Below are 20,741 nucleotides of genomic sequence, written 5' to 3'. Positions count from 1 at the left end.
AGTGCAGTGGTGCGCCCACAGCTCAATACAATCTAGAACTTCTAGCCTCAAGCAATCCCCCCGCCCCCCCTCAGCCTTCTGCGCAGCTAGAAATACAGACACATACCACCCTGGCTGGCTAATTTAAAACAAATTTTTTTAGAGATGGGTCTTGCCACGTTGCCTAGGCTGGTCTCAAGCCTCAGCCTCGACTTCTGAACAGGTGGGATTACAGACGTGAGCCTCAGTGCCCGGCCCCATCCCATAATTTTCTAAATAAGTAAAAACTATTTTTTCATAGATAATGTCACAATTAACACACTACATATTTGATAGCACTGGTCCAAAATAGTCCATAGATCCAAAATCTATGACACTGTGCTCTTTCCTGCAGCTTTTAGTTTTTATCATTCTGCTATATCGACTCATAAGAAAGCCAAATGCAAGCTGAAAGGAATTTCATAAAAGCAGAGATCATATTCATGTCAGTTCTATATACACTGGGGTAGAGGCAGTGCCTAACGCTGTTGAAAGAGTAGAGTGAGTGAAGGTGAGGCATACAAATGTAGAATCAACACTAGAAAATTTAATAATGTAACACGAGTGAAAAACAATACAGCTAACACACAAATGATAAGCATCTTTTTACCTGGATCAGGAGGAGCCTGCTGCTGCCAGTGTGGATATGCATTTCCCCATCCCTGGGGAGCGTATGGGGCTGGAGGACCACTGAGAAGAAAATTCAGTATAAAAATGTAGTCCAAAAACTAGAATCTTTGGGGGAAAGCCCAGAACTAAACCCAATACTTACTGAGGAGCTGGGCCTGGTGGTCCAGGATTATAAGGTGCAGGGTTATATGGTCCCATTGGAGTTCCAGGCCCTGGAGGCCCAGGAGGTCCATGGGGGCCTGGGACGCCATGGGGCCCATGGGGTACAGGTGGCCCTAAAGGATTTACTGGGCCCTACAAAAAAAAAAAAAGGAAGACATAGAAAAATCAGCAAACCAACTCTATGGACAAATAATCTTCCATTTCTACCCTCTTATAGTCACAAACAACAAATTTTAGGTTTTCCTTCCTTTCCTCATTCATTTTGCAAAAACGATTTTATCTGCCATAATGACGAGACATGTGAAATTTACTAAAATCAATAGCGGTAGCAATTAAATGCAATTTAAATTAAATTAAAATTAGCAATTAAATTTTCTTTAGCTTGTCTGCGACAGCAGTAGATCCCTTTCCTTTTATAATTCTTTCTTTTACTATCTTTTTTCATCTTAATCACAGAAATCAGGTCTTTATCTTCAGCTCTTCTCTCTACATCTACTTGCCTAACATAAGACAACCATCTTGACAATATATTCCCAAACTGCTTGGGTCCTATATCATCAATTGTCTTCTGAACACTTCATTGATAATGTTAACAGCTAGTTGGTTCACTATTAAACCAAACTCCACCTCGCAACCTATTTCTGTCACTGAAACCCCATTCAGATCAATAATTTATATCCTTTTTGGCCTTTCATGTATCATAATTCTAAACAGCACAAACATTCCCTTTTTAAGTCCTTCAATAAATCAGGATATTTTATATCCTTATCATGCATGCATGCCACATCATAATTAATAATGCTTAACTGATTTCTGTTTTGTTAAGCCAACAAAGACATTACACTTAACTGTCCTAAAATGCTCCTTCTGAGTAGTTAACACAACCAGGCGACATGCTGGACAAAATGGTAACACTATATTTTGTTGTAAATTTCTCACTGCAAAATAGGGAAACTAAACTTCATGACCTTTAAAGTTATTTTTATTAACTTGTCTCTTTAAGTCTCCAATTGCTGTCATCTCTCACTTATTATCCATTATCTATTCTTTCCAAATAGTAAAAATAATACTGAAAAAGTAGCAACATTTTTTAGGGCTATGTGCCAGGCATTCTTTTAAGTGACACACAGGTGAACGTTCATTTAATCCCTACAACTCTATGAAATAGATACAATTATCCTCATTTTATAGGAGGAAACCAAGGCACAGAAAAGCCTGAGCAACTTCTCCAAGGTCACAGACCCAGTAAATGATTCAGAGAAAAGAGTCCGTGCTCTTAATCACCACACCAAATTGCTTCTCTAAAACAATCTATCTTGTTTTACCATGAATCCAACAGAAATCCTGATCCATGCATGTAAGGCTAATACTGTAAAATCAAAAACCAAGATGTGCTATTCATTTTTTTTTGCTATGGCATCAACCTCCTATCATTACTCCACAAACATCTTCATTTTTTGAACAATTAAACTATCCATACAACAGAACTTACAATGTTTGTGTACATTTTATAAGATGTTCCTTAAGCATCTTTAGTACATCTATTTTTGTCTTCCCAAGTACACAGAAAACAGTGTCAACCTTGTTTTGCATGCACTCCATTCACAGCATGGCAAACACCAAAACTAATTTTTCCTAGGAAATTCTGATTAATAATTTAAGATGCTCCCTGCACACTTTGTGTTAAAAACTCCAGTAAGACACCATCTGCCTCATTTACAAAAAAGCAGTCAAAGCTTTTTATACTTTTTGTTCTAACAGAAAACTTTTCTGGAGAAAAAAACCCAAACATCTGTGTAAAATCAGATGCTGGGCCCTATCCCAGACATTTTGAGTCAGGTCTGTCTCTGTATATTATGTGTAGGAGTTGGAAGCACCCAAATAGTCTACATTTTAAAACCCCCAGATGATTTGTGAGCCAGTCCAAAAGCTAGGATTTACGAATTTCTACTGCAGAGCGGAAGATGCATCTGATTTATCTTGTTTGCCTTGCTGGGGTTCAGTATAGTAAAATCTTAATAAATAATGAATTCCCATTAACTGTGTCCTTCAAGTATGTTCCACAATCCTACAATAACACTAATATGATGCCTGCACCCTCCTATCTATCCACACTCAAACGTAAGGTTGTTCTCAAAACCTGTAACTGCACATTTAATTAGGTTATTTTCATTGCTGGAAAATCTTCACATTGTATCTATTATAGGTATCATGAAATCTATAAATACAGACTAGTAATTATATGTTTTCCTTTGATGTATTTGAATAAACGTCTTAATTTAACTACAATCTAAGGGTCTACACTATAAATTAAAAGTTTAAAGTATACTCACACCAATCTTTTCTTCTATGAGTTGCCGAGCATAATCTATCTGTTGTGGAGTGCCACGAATTGTAAATAACTTCATATTAGGATCTGCATTTGGTGGAGGATTTCTCTGAAGCTCTATTCTTGCACCAGACTGTTGGCTTATGCTTTTTATGGTTTCACCTCCTAAAATAAAAGACAGTAATTTCTCTAAAGGTTTCAAGGGTATACTAGAAGTTATTTAGAAGAAAATGGTCACAATTAAATGGGCCATTAAAAACATGGTTTGGTCAGTCAGTATTCTACTTGACAGTATTGTATTAAGATTTTTCATTTAATATTCTACACTTTAAATCAAATTTTAGGAAGCATTTCATGCTTCTCTTAAAATACATTTACATTTACTTAGTATGTTTAAACTTAACCTTAATGTGATTATAATAAAATATTTGAATAAACTGCTTTTAAAAGCAGTATAAATATAAACTAATACACTTATAAATATTCAAATTTTTAAAATATGAGTCGGGAAAAACCAAAATGCACAAACAAAAACACTCAAACAACTTTTTGGGTCAAAAGACCTTTCTTATGCTAATAATTATCTTAGTTCACTTTCTCTAGAAGCTAGTAAGATTAAAATCCTGCTCTTTTTATAAATATACATTAGATCCTTCATTTATGTTTTACTTGTTACGTATTAACATAAGAATGCTTTTCTACTAAAACACAGCCAGAGAAAAAGCATTGCCACTTGTTTACAACAGCAACAGAAATAGTGTCCAGAAAAATGAATAATGTGTTAAACATTAAGAGTTTAAAATACATTGCCTTTTCCTATTATTAATCCAGTTTTCCCAGTTGGCACAATAAAATTAAATTCCTGTAGTCCACCAGGTGGTCCCATGTTCCAGTTGCCTTGACCTCTACCTCTTCCTCGACCACCAGGTCCAGGTCCACCAGGATTACCAGCCTATAGAGAGGAATAGACAAGAAGGAAAAAAATCAGCACAGAAATACTTTTTTTCATAATAAAATTATTATGTCTATTTTTCCCAGCTCTCAAATACCTGAACCATAAATGTAGAGATGAACTGGCCCAAATAATCATAAGTAATAACATTTTTTTAAATTAAAGAGTAAATAAGGTAGCACTTAAGGTAGTAGTTCTTCCTGCTCCAAGATCTTTACCTTAAAACAATTTAAACTTTCTCCATTAATAAAGCATCATCAAGCAGACTCTGATATAGAGGAAACTTCAGATTTCATGAAGGAAAATATTTTTCCATAAAAACAAAAAATGAAAATGTTAACTTTCTATCAAACCTGAACACTTCGAAGAAGGTCTGTAATAATTTCTGCAGCATGTTGACATCGGTCTGGAGGTCCTGTTATTTGTGCTATCCTCTCAGGTGTTGTCCCATCATCTTCAAAACAAAGAAACAAAATTAATTAAACAATAAATGGGTGTGGCACCCAAGATGACCGAATAGGAACAGCTCCAGCCTCCAGCTCCCAGCATGAGCGACACAGAAGGGTGATTTCTGGATTTTCTTTTTTTTTTTTTTTTTTTTTTTTTGAGACGGAGTCTGGCTCTGTCGCCCAGGCTGGAGTACAGTGGCCGGATCTCGGCTCACTGCAAGCTCCGCCTCCCGGGTTCACGCCATTCTCCTGCCTCAGCCTCCCGCGTAGCTGGGACTACAGGCGCCCGCCACCACGCCCGGCTAATTTTTTTTTTGTATTTTTTAGTAGAGACGGGGTTTCACTGGGTTATCCAGGATGGTCTCGATCTCCTGACCTCATGATCCGCCCGTCTCGGCCTCCCAAAGTGCTGGGATTACAGGCTTGAGCCACCGCGCCCGGCGATTTCTGGATTTTCAACTGAGGTACCAAGTTCATCTCACTGGGGTGTGTTGGACAGTTGATGCTGGTCCGCGGGTGCAGCCCGACCAGCGAGAGCTGAAGCAGGGCGAGGCATCGCCTCACCTGGGAAGCAAAAGGGGGAAGGGAATTCCTTTTCCTAGCCAAGGGAAATTGAGACACACAACACCTGGAAAATCGGGTAACTCCCACCCTAATACTGCGCTTTACCAAGGGTCTTAGCAAACCGTACACCAGGAGATTATATCCCAGAGATCAAACTTCCCAGAGCTAAAGGAGGAACTACGTAACCAGCGCAAAGAAACTAAAAACTTTGAAAAAAGAATGGATGAATGGATAACTAGAATAATCAATGCAGAGAAGACCTTAAAAGAACTGATAAGAGATGAAAACCATGACACGAGAACTACGTGACAAATGCATAAGCTTCACTAACCGACTCGATTAACTGGAAGAAAGATTATCAGGGACTGAAGATCAAATGAATGAAATGAAGTGAGAAGAGAAATGTAGAGAAAAAAGAGTGAAAAGAAATGAAGAAAGCCTCCAAGAAATATGGTATTATGTGAAAAGACCAAATCTACATCTGACTGGTGTGCCTGAAAGTGAGGGGGAAAATGGAACCAAGTTGGAAAACACTCTTCAGGATATCCATCCAGGAGAACTTCCCCAACCTAGTAAGGCAGGCCAACATTCAAATTCAGGAAATACAGAGAACGCCACAAAGATACTCCTCAAGAAGAGCAACTCCAAGACACATAATTGTCAGATTCACCAAAGTTGAAATGAAGGAAAAAATGTTTAGGGTAGCCAGAGAGAAAGGTCGGGTAACCCACAAAGGGAAGCCCATCAGACTAACAGCGGATCTCTCGGCAGAAACTCTACAAGCCAGAAGAGAGTGGGGGCCAATATTCAACATTCTTTTTTTTTGAGACGGAGTCTCGCTCTGTCGCCCAGGCTGGAGTGCAGTGCCTGGATCTCAGCTCACTGCAAGCTCTGCCTCCCAGGTTTACACCATTCTCCTGCCTCAGCCTCCCGAGTAGCTGGGACTACAGGCGCCCACCACCTCGCCCGGCTAGTTTTTTGTATTTTTAGTAGAGACGAGGTTTCACCATGTTAGCCAGGATGGTCTCGATCTCTTGACCTTGTGATCCGCCCGTCTCGGCTTCCCAAAGTGCTGGGATTACAGGCTTGAGCCACCGCGCCCGGCCCCAACATTCTTAAAGAAAAGAATTTTCAACCCAGAATTTCATATCCAGCCAAACTAAGTTTCATAAGTGATGGAGAAATAAAATCCTTTACAGACAAGCAAATGCTTAGAGATTTTGTCACCACCAGACCTCCCCTACAAAAGATCCTGAAGGAAGCACTAAACATGGAAAGGAACAACCGGTACCAGCCATTGCAAATATATGCCAAAATGTAAAGACCATTGAGGCTAGGAAGAAACTGCATCAACTAACGAGCAAAATAACCAGCTAATATCATAATGACAGGATCAAGTTCACACATAACAATAGTAACCTTAAATGTAAATGGACTAAATGCTCCAATTAAAAGACACAGACTGGCAAATTGGATAAAGAGTCAAGACCCATCAGTTTGCTGTATTCAGGAGATCCATCTCACAAGCAGAGATACACATAGGCTCAAAATAAAGGGATAGAGGAAGATCTACCAAGCAAATGGAAAACGGAAAAAAGAAGTGGTTGCAATCCTAGTCTCTGATAAAACAGACTTTAAACCATCAAAGATCAAAAGAGACAAAGATGGTCATTACATAATCGTAAAGGGATCAATTCATCAGGAAGAGCTAACTATCCTAAATATATACGCACCCAATACTGGAGCACCCAGATTCATAAAGCAAGTCCTTAGAGACTATCAAAGAGACTTGGACTCCAATACAATAATAACAGGAGACTTTAACACCCCGCTGTCAACATTAGACAGATCAACGAGACAGAAAGTTAACAAGGATATCCAGGAATTGAACTCAACTCTGCACCAAGGGGACCTAATAGACATCTACAGAACTCTCCACCCCAAATCAACAGAATATACATTTTTCTCAGCACCACATTGCACTTATTCCAAAACTGACCACGTAGTTAGACGTAAAGCACTCCTCAGCAAATGTAAAATAACAGAAATTATAACAAACTGTCTCTCAGAGCACAGTGCAACCAAACTAGAACTCAGGACTAAGAAACTCAATCAAAACCGCTCAACTACATGGAAACTGAACAACCTGCTCCTGAATGACTACTGGGTACATAACAAAATGAAGGCAGAAATAAAGATGTTCTTTGAAACCAATGAGAACAAAGACACAACATACCAGAATCTCTGGGACACATTTAAAGCCGTGTGTAGAGGGAAATTTATAGCACTAAATGCCCACAAGAGAAAGCAGGAAAGATCTAAAATCGACACCCTAACATCACAATTAAAAGAACTAGAGAAGCAAGAGCAAACACATTCAAAAGCTGGCAGAATGTAACAAATAACTAAGATCAGAGCAGAACTGAAGGAGATAGAGACACAAAAAACCCTCCAAAATATCAATGAATCCAGGAGTTGGTTTTTTGGAAAAGAGCAACGAAACTGACATATCGCTAGCAAGACTAATAAAGAAGAAAAGAGAGAAGAATCAAATCGACGCAATAAAAAATGATAAAGGGGATATCACCACCGACCCCACAGAAATACAAACTACCATCAGAGAATACTATAAACACCTCTACGCAAATAAACTAGAAAACTTAGAAGAAATGGATAATTTCCTGGACACTTACACTCTCCCAAGACTAAACCAGGAAAAAGTTGAATCCCTGAATAGATCAATAGCAGGCTCTGAAATTGAGGCAATATTTAATAGCCTACCAACCAAAAAAAGTCCAAGACCAGACGGATTCACAGCCGAATTCTACCAGAGGTACAAGGAGGAGCTGGTACCATTCCTTCTGAAACTATTCCAACCAAGAGAAAAAGACAGAATCCTCCCTAACTCATTTTATGAGGACATCATCATCCTGATACCAAAGCCTGGCAGAGACACAACAAAAAAAGGGAATTTTAGACCAATATCCCTGATGAACATCGATGCAAAAATCCTCAATAAAATACTGGCAAACCGGATCCAGCAACACATCAAAAAGCTTATCCACCATGATCAAGTGGGCTTCATCCCTGGGATGCAAGGCTGGTTCAACATATGCAAATCAATGAACGTAATCCAGCATATAAACAGAACCAAAGACAAGAACCACGATTATCTCAACAGATGAAGAAAAGGCGTTTGATAAAATTCAGCAGCCCTTCATGCTAAAAACTCAATAAATTCGGCATTGATGGAATGTATCTCAAAATAGTAAGAGCTATTTATGACAAACCCAAGCCAATATCATACTGAATGTGCAAAAACTGGAAGCATTCCCTTTGAAAACTAGCACAAGACAGGGATGCCCTCTCTCATCACTCCTATTCAACATAGGGTTGGAAGTTCTGGCTAGGGCAATTAGGCAAGAGAAAGAAATCAAGGGTATTCAGTTAGGAAAAGAAGAAGTCAAATTGTCCCTGTTTGCAGATGACACGACTGTATATTTAGAAAACCCCATCGTCTCAGCCCAAAATCTCCTTAAGCTGATAAGCAACTTCAGCAAAGTCTCAGGACACAAAATCAATGTGCAAAAATCACAAGCATTCTTATACACCAGTAAAAGACAAACAGCCAGCCAAATCATGAATGAACTCCCTTTCGCAATAGCTTCAAAGAGAATAAAATACCTAGGAATCCAACTTACAAGGGATGTAAAGGACCTCTTCAAGGAGAACTACAAACCACTGCTCAGTGAAATAAAAGAGGACAGAAACAAATGGAACAACACACCGTGCTCATGGATAGGAAGAATCAATATTGTGAAAATGGCCATACTGCTAATTTATAGATTCAATGCCATCCCCATCAAGCTACCAATGACTTTCTTCACAGAATTGGAAAAAACTGCTTTAAAGTTCACATGGAACCAAAAAAGACCCTGCATTACCAAGACAATCCTAAGCCAAAAGAACAAAGCTGGAAGCATCACGCTACCTGACTTCAAACTATACTACAAGGCTACAGTAACCAAAACAGCATGGTACTGGTATCAACACAGAGATACAGACCAATGGAACAGAACAGAGCCCTCAGAAATAATACTACACATCTACAGCCATCTGATCTTTGACAAATCTGACAAAACAAGAAATGGGGAAAGGATTCCCTATTTAATAAATGGTGCTGGGAAAATTGGCTAGCCATAAGTAGAAAGCTGAAACTGGATCCTTTCCTTACTCCTTAAACGAAAATTAATTCAAGATTGATTAGAGACTTAAATGTTAAGACCTAAAACCATAAAAACTCTAGAAGAAAACCTAGGTAATACCATTCAGGACATAGGCATGGGCAAGGACTTCATGTCTAAAACACCAAAAGCAACGGCAACAAAAGCCAAAATTGACAAATGGCATCTAACTAAACTAAAGAGTTTCTGCACAGCAAAAGAAACTACCATCAGAGTGAACAGGCAACCTACAGAATGGGAGAAAATTTTTGCAATCTACTCATCTGACAAAGGGCTAATATCCGGAACCTACAAAGAACTCAAACAAATTTACAAAGAAAAAAGCAAACAATCCCATCAAAAAGTGGGCAAAGGATATGAACAGACGCTTCTCAAAAGAAGACATTCATACAGTCAACAGACACATGAAAAAATGCTCATCATCACTCGCCATCAGAGAAATGCAAATCAAAATCACAATGAGATACCATCTCTCACCAGCTAGAATGGCAATCATTAAAAAATCAGGAAACAACAGGTGCTGGAGAGGATGTGGAGAAATAGGAACACTTTTACACTGTTGGTGGGACTGTAAACTAGTTCAACCATTGTGGAAAACAGTGCGGCGATTCCTCAAGGATCTAGAACTAGAAATACCATTTGACCCAGCCATCCCATTACTGGGTATATACCCAAAGGATTATAAATCATGCTGCTATAAAGACACATGCACACGTATGTTTATTACAGCACTATTCACAATAGCAAAGACTTGGAATCAACCCAAATGTCCATCAGTGACAGACTCGATTAAGAAAATGTGGCACATATACACCATGGAATACTATGCAGCCATAAAAAAGGATGAGTTCGTGTCCTTTGCAGGGACATGGATGCAGCTGGAAACCATGATTCTCAGCAAACTATCGCAAGAACAGAAAACCAAACACCACATGTTCTCACTCATAGGTGGACACTGAACAATGAGATCACTTGGACACAGGAAGGAGAACATCACACACTGGGGCCTATTGTGAGGAGGGGACAGTGGAGAGGAATAGCATTAGGATATATATTTAATGTAAATGACGAGTTAATGGGTGCAGCACACCAACATGGCACATGTATACATATGTAACAAACCTGCACGTTGTGCACATGTACCCTAGAACTTAAATTAAAAAAAAAAAAACAATAATAAATGTATGTCAAAACTCATTGCTGCCAACACTTACAAGATTATTATATGCACTCACCTGGCTTAAACTGAATTCGAACACCAGCATCATTTTGTATTTTTTTGATCATCTCTCCGTTTCTTCCTATTACAATGCCAACAGCAAATCTTGGAATGGGGACCTTATGTAAAAAAGACTGAGTATTAAGAAAACTAGCTTCTCAGGGTTTAAAGTAAAAAAAAGTATTTAAAAAAAAGCACCATTTCCTGAAAATCTGCCTCAAATCATAATAGTACATATAATTTTATATTTATAGCAAATAGGGTGACAAGATATAAAATACTTAATTCTGTATTCTAAAGTATAAAGGTGAAATAAAAGGATAACAATGTTAGAGCTATTTAACACAAAACAGAAAACACTACTATATTTACGAATTAGCATACAACCATTTCTGAATGGGTATTTTTACTTACATCTATCCCTTCATTTCCTCCTATTCTTGACCCATACTCATTCCGAACTTCTCTGAAACCACCTTGATCACGAATTAACTCTAACACCATCTCCTTGGCTTGCTAAAGTAGAAAAAGTTAGCTAATTTAGAAAGCACGTCTCAAAACATTTTAATTATTCATGCATATTTTGCCCAACCCCATTCAGCCCAAACTCTTTCTTTATAAAGTATAAAGTTAAGTTTACTTGAACTTTATATGGGTCTCCTGTAATCCTAAGAGGTTTGTCAGCACCAGTGTTTTGCGGCCCGTCTTGAATCATAACCATTTTAACTCCCGCCCGTTCCTGTTATAATCATAGAAATAATACATATTAACAAAAGGGAGCGGACAAAAATGGGCATCAAAACAGACCAAAAGTAGCCATTTCACAAACATAACAATACCTGAAGCTGTTTAATAGTTTCTCCCCCCTTTCCAATGACTAATCCTGCCTTGCTAGCAGGAATCATGATTTCTTGAACTGCATTTCCCGGTCCATCGCCATGATGGAAGCCAGGAGCTGGTCTTCCTTTTTCAACAATCTGGTCCAGTAACCGTTTTGCTGACCTGTTAACAAATTAATATTTAAATAGTAAGTTGTAGCATACCCAAGTTTATTCAAATAGAGAAATACAAAACAATGTAACCAAGTACTCCTCCTACCCCAATTCAGGATTAGGTGCCTTAATGCTAACTTTAACAATGTTTTTACTTTTAACTGAAAGAAAATGCCATCAAGGGACAAAGATTGAGAGATTAGGCAATAAATTTTCTAGATATACAATTTTTATTTTTAAGAATAGTCCAAAATTTCCAAGAACTCTAATGCTAAAGTTATCTCAGAATTAAACTGATTCTTCCAAGAACTAAAAGATTTATTTATTTACATTTTTAAACTACCATTTTACTTACTCATATGCTACAATTATTCATTCAACAAATACTTAAATATCAACCATGTGCAAGTGCCATTTTAGGTAATGGGGTGGTAACACTCAAAGAGACAGGGTTCCTGCTGGAGTGGCTTCGTTTCATTAAAATAAGTAAAAATAACATGTCAAATGAATAACGTATTATTTGGAAAGTGCTACAAAGAAAATCAGGCTGGGGGCAGTGGCTCACGCCTATAATCCCAGGACTTGGGGAGGCCGAGGCGGGTGGATAACGAGGTCAAGACATTGACACCATCCTGGCCAACATGGTGAAACCCTGTCTCTACTAAAAAAATACAAAAATTAGCTGGGTGTGGTGGCATGCACCTGCAGTCCCAGCTACTTGGGAGGCTGAGGCAGGAGAATCCTTTGAACTCGGGAGGCGGAGGTTGCAGTGAGCCAAGATTGTGCCCCGGCACTCCAGCCTGGCAACAGAGTGAGACTTCATCTCAAAAAATAGAAAAGAAAAAATCTAGTAAAGGGGGGTAACTAATAACGCAGAAGAAAGTACAACTGCAGGCTGAACCTTCAATAGGAAGAAAGGGCTGGCTTTAGGCACATGAACACAAAGGAAAGCAATTACTTGAGTACTATGTGAACAGAGAAAAAAAATGAAGGCTGGTAGGTTTAGCGGTAGGGGAAAAGAAAAGCTTCTTATCATTCGTTTCCATTTTCTCCGTAAATAAGCTTAAGAAGGAGAGAGGTGGGGTTAGATGCTGAAGATTTGGAGATGGGGAAATATAGTATTAAAGAGCCTTGGAGAGGAATGGAAAAGTGAATGGAACTAGGGAAATGCAGACAACACAACAGTCCACTTGAGCTTAATGTCTGAGTTTTAGGTGTCACCAGTCAACATTACTGCGCATTCTCCTCCAGGCTACACTTCGCTTTGCAAGTAGAGACTGGAGTAGATATGAAGTTGTTTTAACCATTTTCTGTGTTTAATGATAAACCCTAATTGAGAAAGGCATGAGGCATAAACTTCAAAGGAGTCAGAGGACTTGGGAGGGAAGGAGGCAACGAAAGAGTAGTGTAAAATAAAGCAGTAACAAAGAGCAGAGAGAAAATTCAAAGAGTTCTCCCGTTGTTACTTTAAGTCCATTTTAAAGATTTTCAAACTTACTGGACAGATTCAGGTGTTCCAGTTAACATACAGGACCTTTCTGGAAGGCCACCACTGTCTACAATTTAAAACAAAAATAGAACTTCAGGTCAAAAGATTAAAGGCAGCATTATTAGTACTAGAAACCTAAAAGAAAAAAAAAAAAGCTACTTTTCTAGTCACTCTGAAAATACCAAGAGAATGTAACATTACCAGGAGCTATCTGTATTTTGCATCCAGATTCCTGTTGTATGCGTGAGATCTGTTCACCTCCTCTGCCAATTACTAGTTAGAAAAAAAAAAGTTTTTTTGGTTGAAAGATTCTAAAGTATGTTTTGATCATGTTTTCAAAACTTTAAAAATCAAGTTACTTACTAAATCCAACCATTCCATCTGGAACTTTGTATTCTTCTGTCATTACAGATCTGCTAAAAAGTAACAGAAAGTACCATTTTTCCTTCAGTGAAAGATACTTTGTTTACAAATAAAAGATAATCTATTAATAAAAATGGAAGTCTAATGTCTCCCAATGGCTTAAACTAAGGTTCTATGCTCAGACTCATGTCAAAAAATATGGTCTTATTACTTGAGTAGTTAAATTAAGAATTTTAAGATGATACATCAAGTGAAGAAGGGATGATCAATGGAACAGTCTGAAGGCATGAACTGTAAAGGAGTTGGAGTGGAGTTTAGAGAATGTCATCTTAACAGTTACTCTAATTCACCCCTGTTCTTCTAAACTGTGGCTAATTCCCTCTCTCTCTCCAAATCACAAATTTTTCTCACTCAAAAGAAAAATCATCACTTTATGGTACCTTCCCAAGGGGAGTGATATGAACTAGGTACACCAAAAAATACAGACACATATTCAATATATACCAATGTGGTTGTGTTTTTACATGCAGCTCAACCAAAACTTGCAGAGTACTTTTTGAAAAGTTTGTGACTATACCTTTGCTGCTGATGCATCGGTGGTAACTGTGTTCCAAAAGCTATCAAAAAATTAAATAAAAATAAAACGAAAATTCAAAATTTAAAGTTACTTATGTATTTAACAACAAAATCACATCAAACATTCAAAAATCTTTCCCTAATGCACAGACAACACCTTGAAGAGAGTCAAATTTTATACAGAATATTTATATTGGCACTGACAGGGGTAAGAGAGCCAATGAAAGGGAAGACATTATATTAGCAATGGCACAGAACAATATAATTTCCTTTTTCAAGTTGTACAAGCATAGATCAAGAATTGGAGTTGTTAAATATGTAAAATAATTCGGCAACCAATCCTTACATATACCTGGCCACAATTAATGGGACAGATTGTAAAATAGGAGAAAAAGGTACATATTTACAAAGAAGTTCAGGCTAGCTGATCCAAAATACTCATAAACCAACTAACTTCAAAGATACCCGATAATATGAACAAAATCTTAATATAGCTTTTGACCCAGTTTAAAAGGAATACTTACAGTCATTTTGAGGAGCAACTTTCTTAGCATCTGGTTGATCTGCAAAATTAAGTGTCTTTTAATTTTTTTCCAATTAAGTACAAAGCTTCTCCCCTCCCAAACAAGAATAAATATAAACATTTATTGAAATATCTGAAGGTATGGTTTATCATTTGAACCAAAACTGCCAAAATTCAACACAAACTCAGTAATCTAAAAAAGAAACTATACTTCATTCTCTTCACATTCAAAAGATGCACAGACATTAAAATAGTTATCTGATTCTTAACAAATCACTGACCTTAATGTATGTTATGCACATTAGAATGATACAAGACAAAGTACTTTAGGTCCATTACTAGCAAAATATCACATGCTAAAGGCTAATGATGCTTCCACCTCAGGAACTGAAGACTGGGGGGAAAAAAGCGTATCAAACTACAAAAATCTGACATATTAAAAGTTGAGTATATCGGACAGTGACCACAAAGCTATGCCCCAAAAAATTAAAAAAAAAAACAAACCCCACAACATTACAAGGCAATCTCAACTTAAACTGTTCTATTATTTATAAACAAACATTTCACTGTATAAAACTTTAGCAAAAAAAACACAAAAAACAAAAAAACTCAAGGCAACTACATGACTACCTTCATCTAAATCCATTACACAGATGAATACAATGCATACCTTGGAACAGACAACCTATAGCTCAAAGTACTACATTCTCCTCCCCCCTTCAAACTTAAATGATTAACCATCAGAATGTTGTGCAGCAAAAATTCAGACACACAATCCAAGAAATATTTGTGTCCATTTAAGAATCCACTGGTTTATTTCACGTTTACATACTGAACACAGGTAATAAATAAAAATTCCTGCCTTTAAAAGGAGAGGGCATTCCCTCCCAGTGTGTTGTACTGCTCGGACTTGTCCAAGAGCCATCTACACATAAAATAAAAAGAATACATTACATACAACATCTGAAGCATCATTAGCTCATTTTTTTTTTTATATTAAAAACCTCACTATAAATATGAAAGACACTTAAATAAAGGAAACAAAGTTCTCCTGGTCAAAAGCTACAAATACATTCTATAGCCTCAGTGAGAATCCTTCCTTTAAAAAAAAGGGTAAAAAGAAAATGTATCAAAACTCATACATCAAACCTAAAACAAAAAATACATGCAGACTTCTAAGTTCAGAAGCTTCAATGATTATGATTTTTAAAACTACAAAGCACTGTGAACCCACTGTTTTAATCTATAGGTTTACAGCTAAACGTGAAACACAAAAGTACTAAAAGCAAAGAACATTAAAAAAAACGGTATAACCTGCAACACACTAGAGTAGCAAACAATACGAATTTCGACCTTTAAAGTGTAATTGCAAATAGAAAAATGACGAAAACACAGCATATTAAAATCCATTCATGTATGAGTAAAACCAGTGAAGTGTCTTCTAAGCAATTTATATTTTTGTTTTTTTAATATTATTAACAAGACGTCTGTGCAAACTTTCAATCTGGCACAATTCTAAAAGAGGGAAAATAAACTGTTTTCTAGTAAGACAAAACTTTCTGGTTGACTGAAATTTTACTTACCTTCTCTAGGTCTCTTCCCCCCCTTTAGGCCAATATACACCTTACAGTTTTAACAATCTTATAATAAAAGTAATGTCTCAATAGAATAACAAAAAAATACTGAGAACCACTTCAACTAAACACTCTGAAAAACAATTTAAAATACGTATGAGTATAACTTACCTCCATCTTCTAAAGGTCTTTTTTGTCCCCCGTAACCATAGTCATTTGAATTCAGTGATGTCCCAGCATCACCTCCAATTTTTGCTGCAATCTAAAAAAAAAAAACAGAAAAATATAATCACAAACTACTATATACTATTCATTACTAAACTCCCATTTACTTCTAATACATGTATATATGAAATACTTAGTATCACATAAGAAAATTTACTTGAAAAATTAAAATTATAGTTCAATTTGTTGCTAAAATTAATACTTCAGGCAGTTAACATAATAATCATGAGTTTATTAAGCTTCTGATACATCCCTATAAGAAGCAACAAAGAAATAATCAACTAGGAATCCGTAAGACAGACCAAACAGATATAAAGAAAATCTGGACCCTATCTGGCTCTCTCTCATGACACTTCAAAAGATGTGTGTAAACAGAGAATGTGAACACTTTGTGGGACCCAAAGGCTATGCTATCTAGCAAGGTAGCCACTAGCCCATATGTGGTTACTGAGTACTCAAAATGTGACTAGTCTGAAATGACACTTGCTCTAAGTGTAAAATTACTCACTGAATATTGAAAACCTGGAATAGAAATCATCTTAATTTTTTATATTAAGCACATGCAAAAGGGGTAATATTTTGGATATGCTGGGTTAAACAAAACGTGGCTTACATTGTACTTCTACTGGACAATGTTGTTCTAAGGATATATGCAGGAGCCCCAGGAGCTCAAGTCTTAAAAAACCCCAGCTGCGAAACCATAATTCTCTTAGAATATTTTTAACTTTCAGAGTAGGGCAAATAATTTCTTGCACCTGACTGAACAAATTTAAGAAATACCCAGCTTTGCTGGCATGGTGGCTCATGCCTGTAATCTTAGTACTTTGGGAGGTGGAGGTGGGTAGACCGCTTGAGCTCAGGAGTTCGAGAGCAGCCTGGGCAACATGATGAAGCTCTATCTCTACTATATACAAAAATTAGCTAGGTATTGTAGTGCACGCCCATAGTCCCAGCTACTCGGGAGGCTGAGGCAAGAGAATCACTTGAACCCAGGAGCTGGAGGTTGCAGTGCACTGATATCATGCCATTGCACTGTAGCTTGGGTGACAGAGCAAGACTGTAAAAAAAAAAAAAAAAAAAAAAAGAAAAACAACAACAACCTGGCTTCAAGTCACAAGTAGGGCACAATCAGTAGATATTTATTGAATTTTTCTGTAAAAAGAGAACTGAAGTAGCTCCCATTTCCATGGGGAACCATGGAGTGGTTCTGCCACATTGATGAGTGGTCAGCAATAGGCCAAGCTCCACACTGCAATGCTGTACATTCATTATTGAAGATGTGTGATGGGCTCATGAGAATTTATTACATAATTCTTTCAATTTTGAGTATATTTGAAAACTTCCATGAAAAAATATTAAAGAAAACCTAACTTTTGGTGACTGGGATTCCCCAAAGAGATCCCAATATGGATAACTGCTTCAAGTTTTGATTATCATCAGACAACTGGAGAGGGTAAATTTATAGTTAAGTGCTTAAGTCACAAATTCAACATGGATTGCTTAAGTCTAATTACGTATCAGTTCCCATATACCAACTGTATTTCCTAGGACTCCTAGATTTCCCTTTCCTCATCTAAAAATGCAAACACCCACCACAAAGAATATTAGGATCAAGAACTAGATTGCTCGATTAAAAAAAGGTACACTCTCAGGTGGACACAGTGGCTCACGCCTGTAATCCCAGCATTTTGGGAGGCCAAGGCAGGCAGATCGCCTGAGGTCAAGAGTTCGAGACCAGCCTGACCAACATGGAGAAACTCAGTCTCTACTAAAAACACACAAAAAATGGCTGAGCATGGTGACACATGCCTCGCAGCTACTCAGGAGGCTCAGGTGGGAGAACTGTTTGAACCCAGGAAGTGGAGGTTGCAGCTAGCCGAGATCACGCCACTGCACTCCAGCCTCAGCAACGGCATGAGACACTGTCTCAAAAAAAAAAAAAAAAAAAAGAAAAAAGAAAACTCTAGCTTTGGTCAATCTAACCTTCTTTAACCATCTTTCACTTTACCAATTACAAACCTGTTTTTGTTTCTGGGTGTCTAATTAAAATCTTATTTTCCTAATAATGCCTGAAAACACTGCTTTTCCACCCTTAGGTCTTAAAGCACTTAGCATTTGAATTGTTCCTCAGGAAAGTAAATACACTGCTGGGCACTGACAGACACTAATAGTAGAGGGAAAGTATTTCAGGCCAGAGAAAATGGTGCTACCAAGAATAGGAAACGGTTTAGCCTATGAACACCTTCTGCAGTTAGCTTTTATAAATACTCTATGAGTTTGCAAAGTAGCACTCCTTGAACTCCAAGAAACTTCTATACAGAGAAAAGACATTTATACAACCTTACCCACTGAATAGTTCAAAAACTAACCAAATGAAAATGAAAGTTGAGGCTGGGCGCTGTTGCTCATGCCTGTAATCCCAGCACTTTGGGAGGCTGAGGTGGGTGGATCACCTGACGTCTGGAGTTCGAGACCAGCCTGACCAACATGGTGAAACCCCCATCTCTACAAAAAATACAAAAAAAAAAAAAAAAAAGTAGCTGGGCACGGTGTCACGTGCCCGTTAATTCCAGCTACTCTGGAGGCTGAGGCAGGAGAATCACTTGAACCTGGGAGGCGGAGGTCACAGTGAGCCGAGATCCCACCACTACACTCCAGCCTGGGTGACAGAGCGAGATTCCGTCTCAAAAAAGAAAGAAAAAAAAAAAAAGAAAATGAAAGTTGACAGTTTACTCTAAAGAATGAGTAACACCATTTCAAAAATTGAGAACTGTTACAAAGACATTAGAGAAAAGCTTTTAATAAAAATACCAATAAAGGAGCCTGGCTCAGTGGCACCTGCAATCCCAGTTACTTCAGAAGCTGAGGTGGGAGACCTGGTTGAGGCCAGGAGTTCAACATTAATACAGTAAGACCCCATCTCTTTAAAAAAAAATTGAAAAAACAAAATGAACTATAGATTTGATCAATTTTCTAAGATCAACAGAAAATATACAATTCCTAGGTGACTACAAGGATAATTAATTTAAGAAAAATAATTCCTAAAAACCAACCTCCAACTATATTCAACTCCTTTTTCAGAGTCCTAGAACATATTCAATTTTTATTAGACATTTATCAAGTATGGGAAACTTTTTACTTTACTTACTATTATATTTTTTGAGTCTCACAATGTTGCCCAGGCTGGAGTGCAGTGGCGTGATCTGGGCTCACTGCAATGTCCACACCCCAGGTTCAAGCGATTCTCCCACCTCAGCCTCCCAAGTAGCCGGGACTACAGGTGCCCGCCACCATGCCTGACTAATTTTTGTATTTTTAGTAGAGACAGGGTTTCACCTTGTTGGCCAGGCTGGTCTTGAATTCCTGACCTCAAGTGATCCACCCGCCTCAGCCTCCCAAAGTGCTGAGATTACAGGCGTGAGCCACGGTGCCTGGCTACTTTAGTTTAGTTTTACAAAAATAATTCAAATTTTCCATCTGGACCATAATCGACTTCTTGAATGAGTAAGTTATTTTTCCTGTTTTCACTGTTTTAGCATTTCTCACCTCTACTGAGGAAGCCAAGACGTGAGAAATCCAAGAATTTGGGAGTTGAAAAGAAACTTAAGACACAGTATCTTCAGTTTTTGCTCTCCACGGTTGCAGTCACCTACGGTATAGTACAATCAGATATTCTGGGGTAGGGGAGGATCCCCTTATTCATATAACTTATTACAGCATATTGGTTTTTTAAAAATTTGCCCTTCTTGTCAGTAATACAGTGTATTGTTGTAATTGTTCTATTTCATTTTTTAAATTAAATTAAAATTTTGAGACAGGGTCAGGCTGTTGCCCAAGGCTGTAGTGCAGTGGCATGATCAGGGCTCACTTACGCAACTACGTAAAGGACCCAACATTGTCAACATTGTAAACTTGACCTCCCAAGTTCAAGCACTCCTCCCACCTCAGCCTCCTGGGTAGCTGGTACTACAGGCATGCACCACCAGGTCTGGCTAATTTTTTGGTATTTTTTTATAGAAACAAGGTTTCACCATGTTGCCTAGGGTGGTCTCGGATTCCTGGGTTCAAACAAACTTCCTGACTGAGCTTCTCAAAACACTAGGATTACAGACATGAGCCACCTTGGCTGGCTGATTTCTTTTTCAAGACAACGTCATAGTTAAAAGTTAAGTGTTAAGATTATAGGCGTGAACCACTATGCCCAGTCTTTTTCTAATTTATTATTATTGTTAATACTATGTCTAATTTAGAATTTAAACTTTATAGATACACATGTATAGGAAAAAATATTACCGTGTATATATCGGATTCAATACTATATGTGGTTTCAGATATTCACTGAGGTTCTTGGAATGTATCCTCCGAGGTTAAGAACAGACTACTGTAGTTTACTTAATTAACTTCTGAGGATCAGAAAATCTCTAAAATCAGG

General features: G+C 37.7%; 1 protein-coding gene across 10 annotated transcripts in view; it reads right to left on the bottom strand.

Annotated features, from left to right (window-relative positions):
• FUBP1 (far upstream element binding protein 1) overlaps window positions 1-20,741 on the bottom strand; it is a 39,923-nt gene that overhangs the window by 14,932 nt on the left and 4,250 nt on the right. For 5 of the 10 annotated variants that reach the window (XR_003722041.2, XR_013400900.1, XM_028832265.2 and 2 more), the window contains exons 2-16: window positions 16,256-16,346; window positions 14,512-14,550; window positions 13,989-14,028; window positions 13,412-13,464; window positions 13,250-13,321; window positions 13,058-13,115; window positions 11,407-11,569; window positions 11,208-11,306; window positions 10,982-11,083; window positions 10,584-10,686; window positions 4,445-4,545; window positions 3,950-4,091; window positions 3,144-3,304; window positions 791-942; window positions 629-708 (exon numbers count right to left, since the gene is read on the bottom strand). Coding sequence is in view for 6 of the 10 variants with exons in the window: in XM_028832265.2 (XP_028688098.1) it covers window positions 629-708; window positions 791-942; window positions 3,144-3,304; window positions 3,950-4,091; window positions 4,445-4,545; window positions 10,584-10,686; window positions 10,982-11,083; window positions 11,208-11,306; window positions 11,407-11,569; window positions 13,058-13,115; window positions 13,250-13,321; window positions 13,412-13,464; window positions 13,989-14,028; window positions 14,512-14,550; window positions 16,256-16,346 (1,456 nt within the window). In the remaining 4 variants the exon portion in view is untranslated. Of the gene's footprint in view, window positions 1-628; window positions 709-790; window positions 943-3,143; window positions 3,305-3,949; window positions 4,092-4,444; window positions 4,546-10,583; window positions 10,687-10,981; window positions 11,084-11,207; window positions 11,307-11,406; window positions 11,570-13,057; window positions 13,116-13,249; window positions 13,322-13,411; window positions 13,465-13,988; window positions 14,029-14,511; window positions 14,551-15,372; window positions 15,436-16,255; window positions 16,347-20,741 lie in introns of all 10 variants that reach the window. The other 5 variants (XR_003722046.2, XR_013400906.1, XM_077953643.1 and 2 more) reach the window with 2 other exon arrangements.

This window comes from Macaca mulatta, chromosome 1 (assembly GCF_049350105.2).
Source record: "Macaca mulatta isolate MMU2019108-1 chromosome 1, T2T-MMU8v2.0, whole genome shotgun sequence".
Lineage (NCBI taxonomy): Eukaryota > Metazoa > Chordata > Mammalia > Primates > Cercopithecidae > Macaca > Macaca mulatta.
The sequence above is the reverse complement of the archived record's forward strand: the minus strand, read 5'-3'. Positions and strand labels throughout refer to the sequence as shown.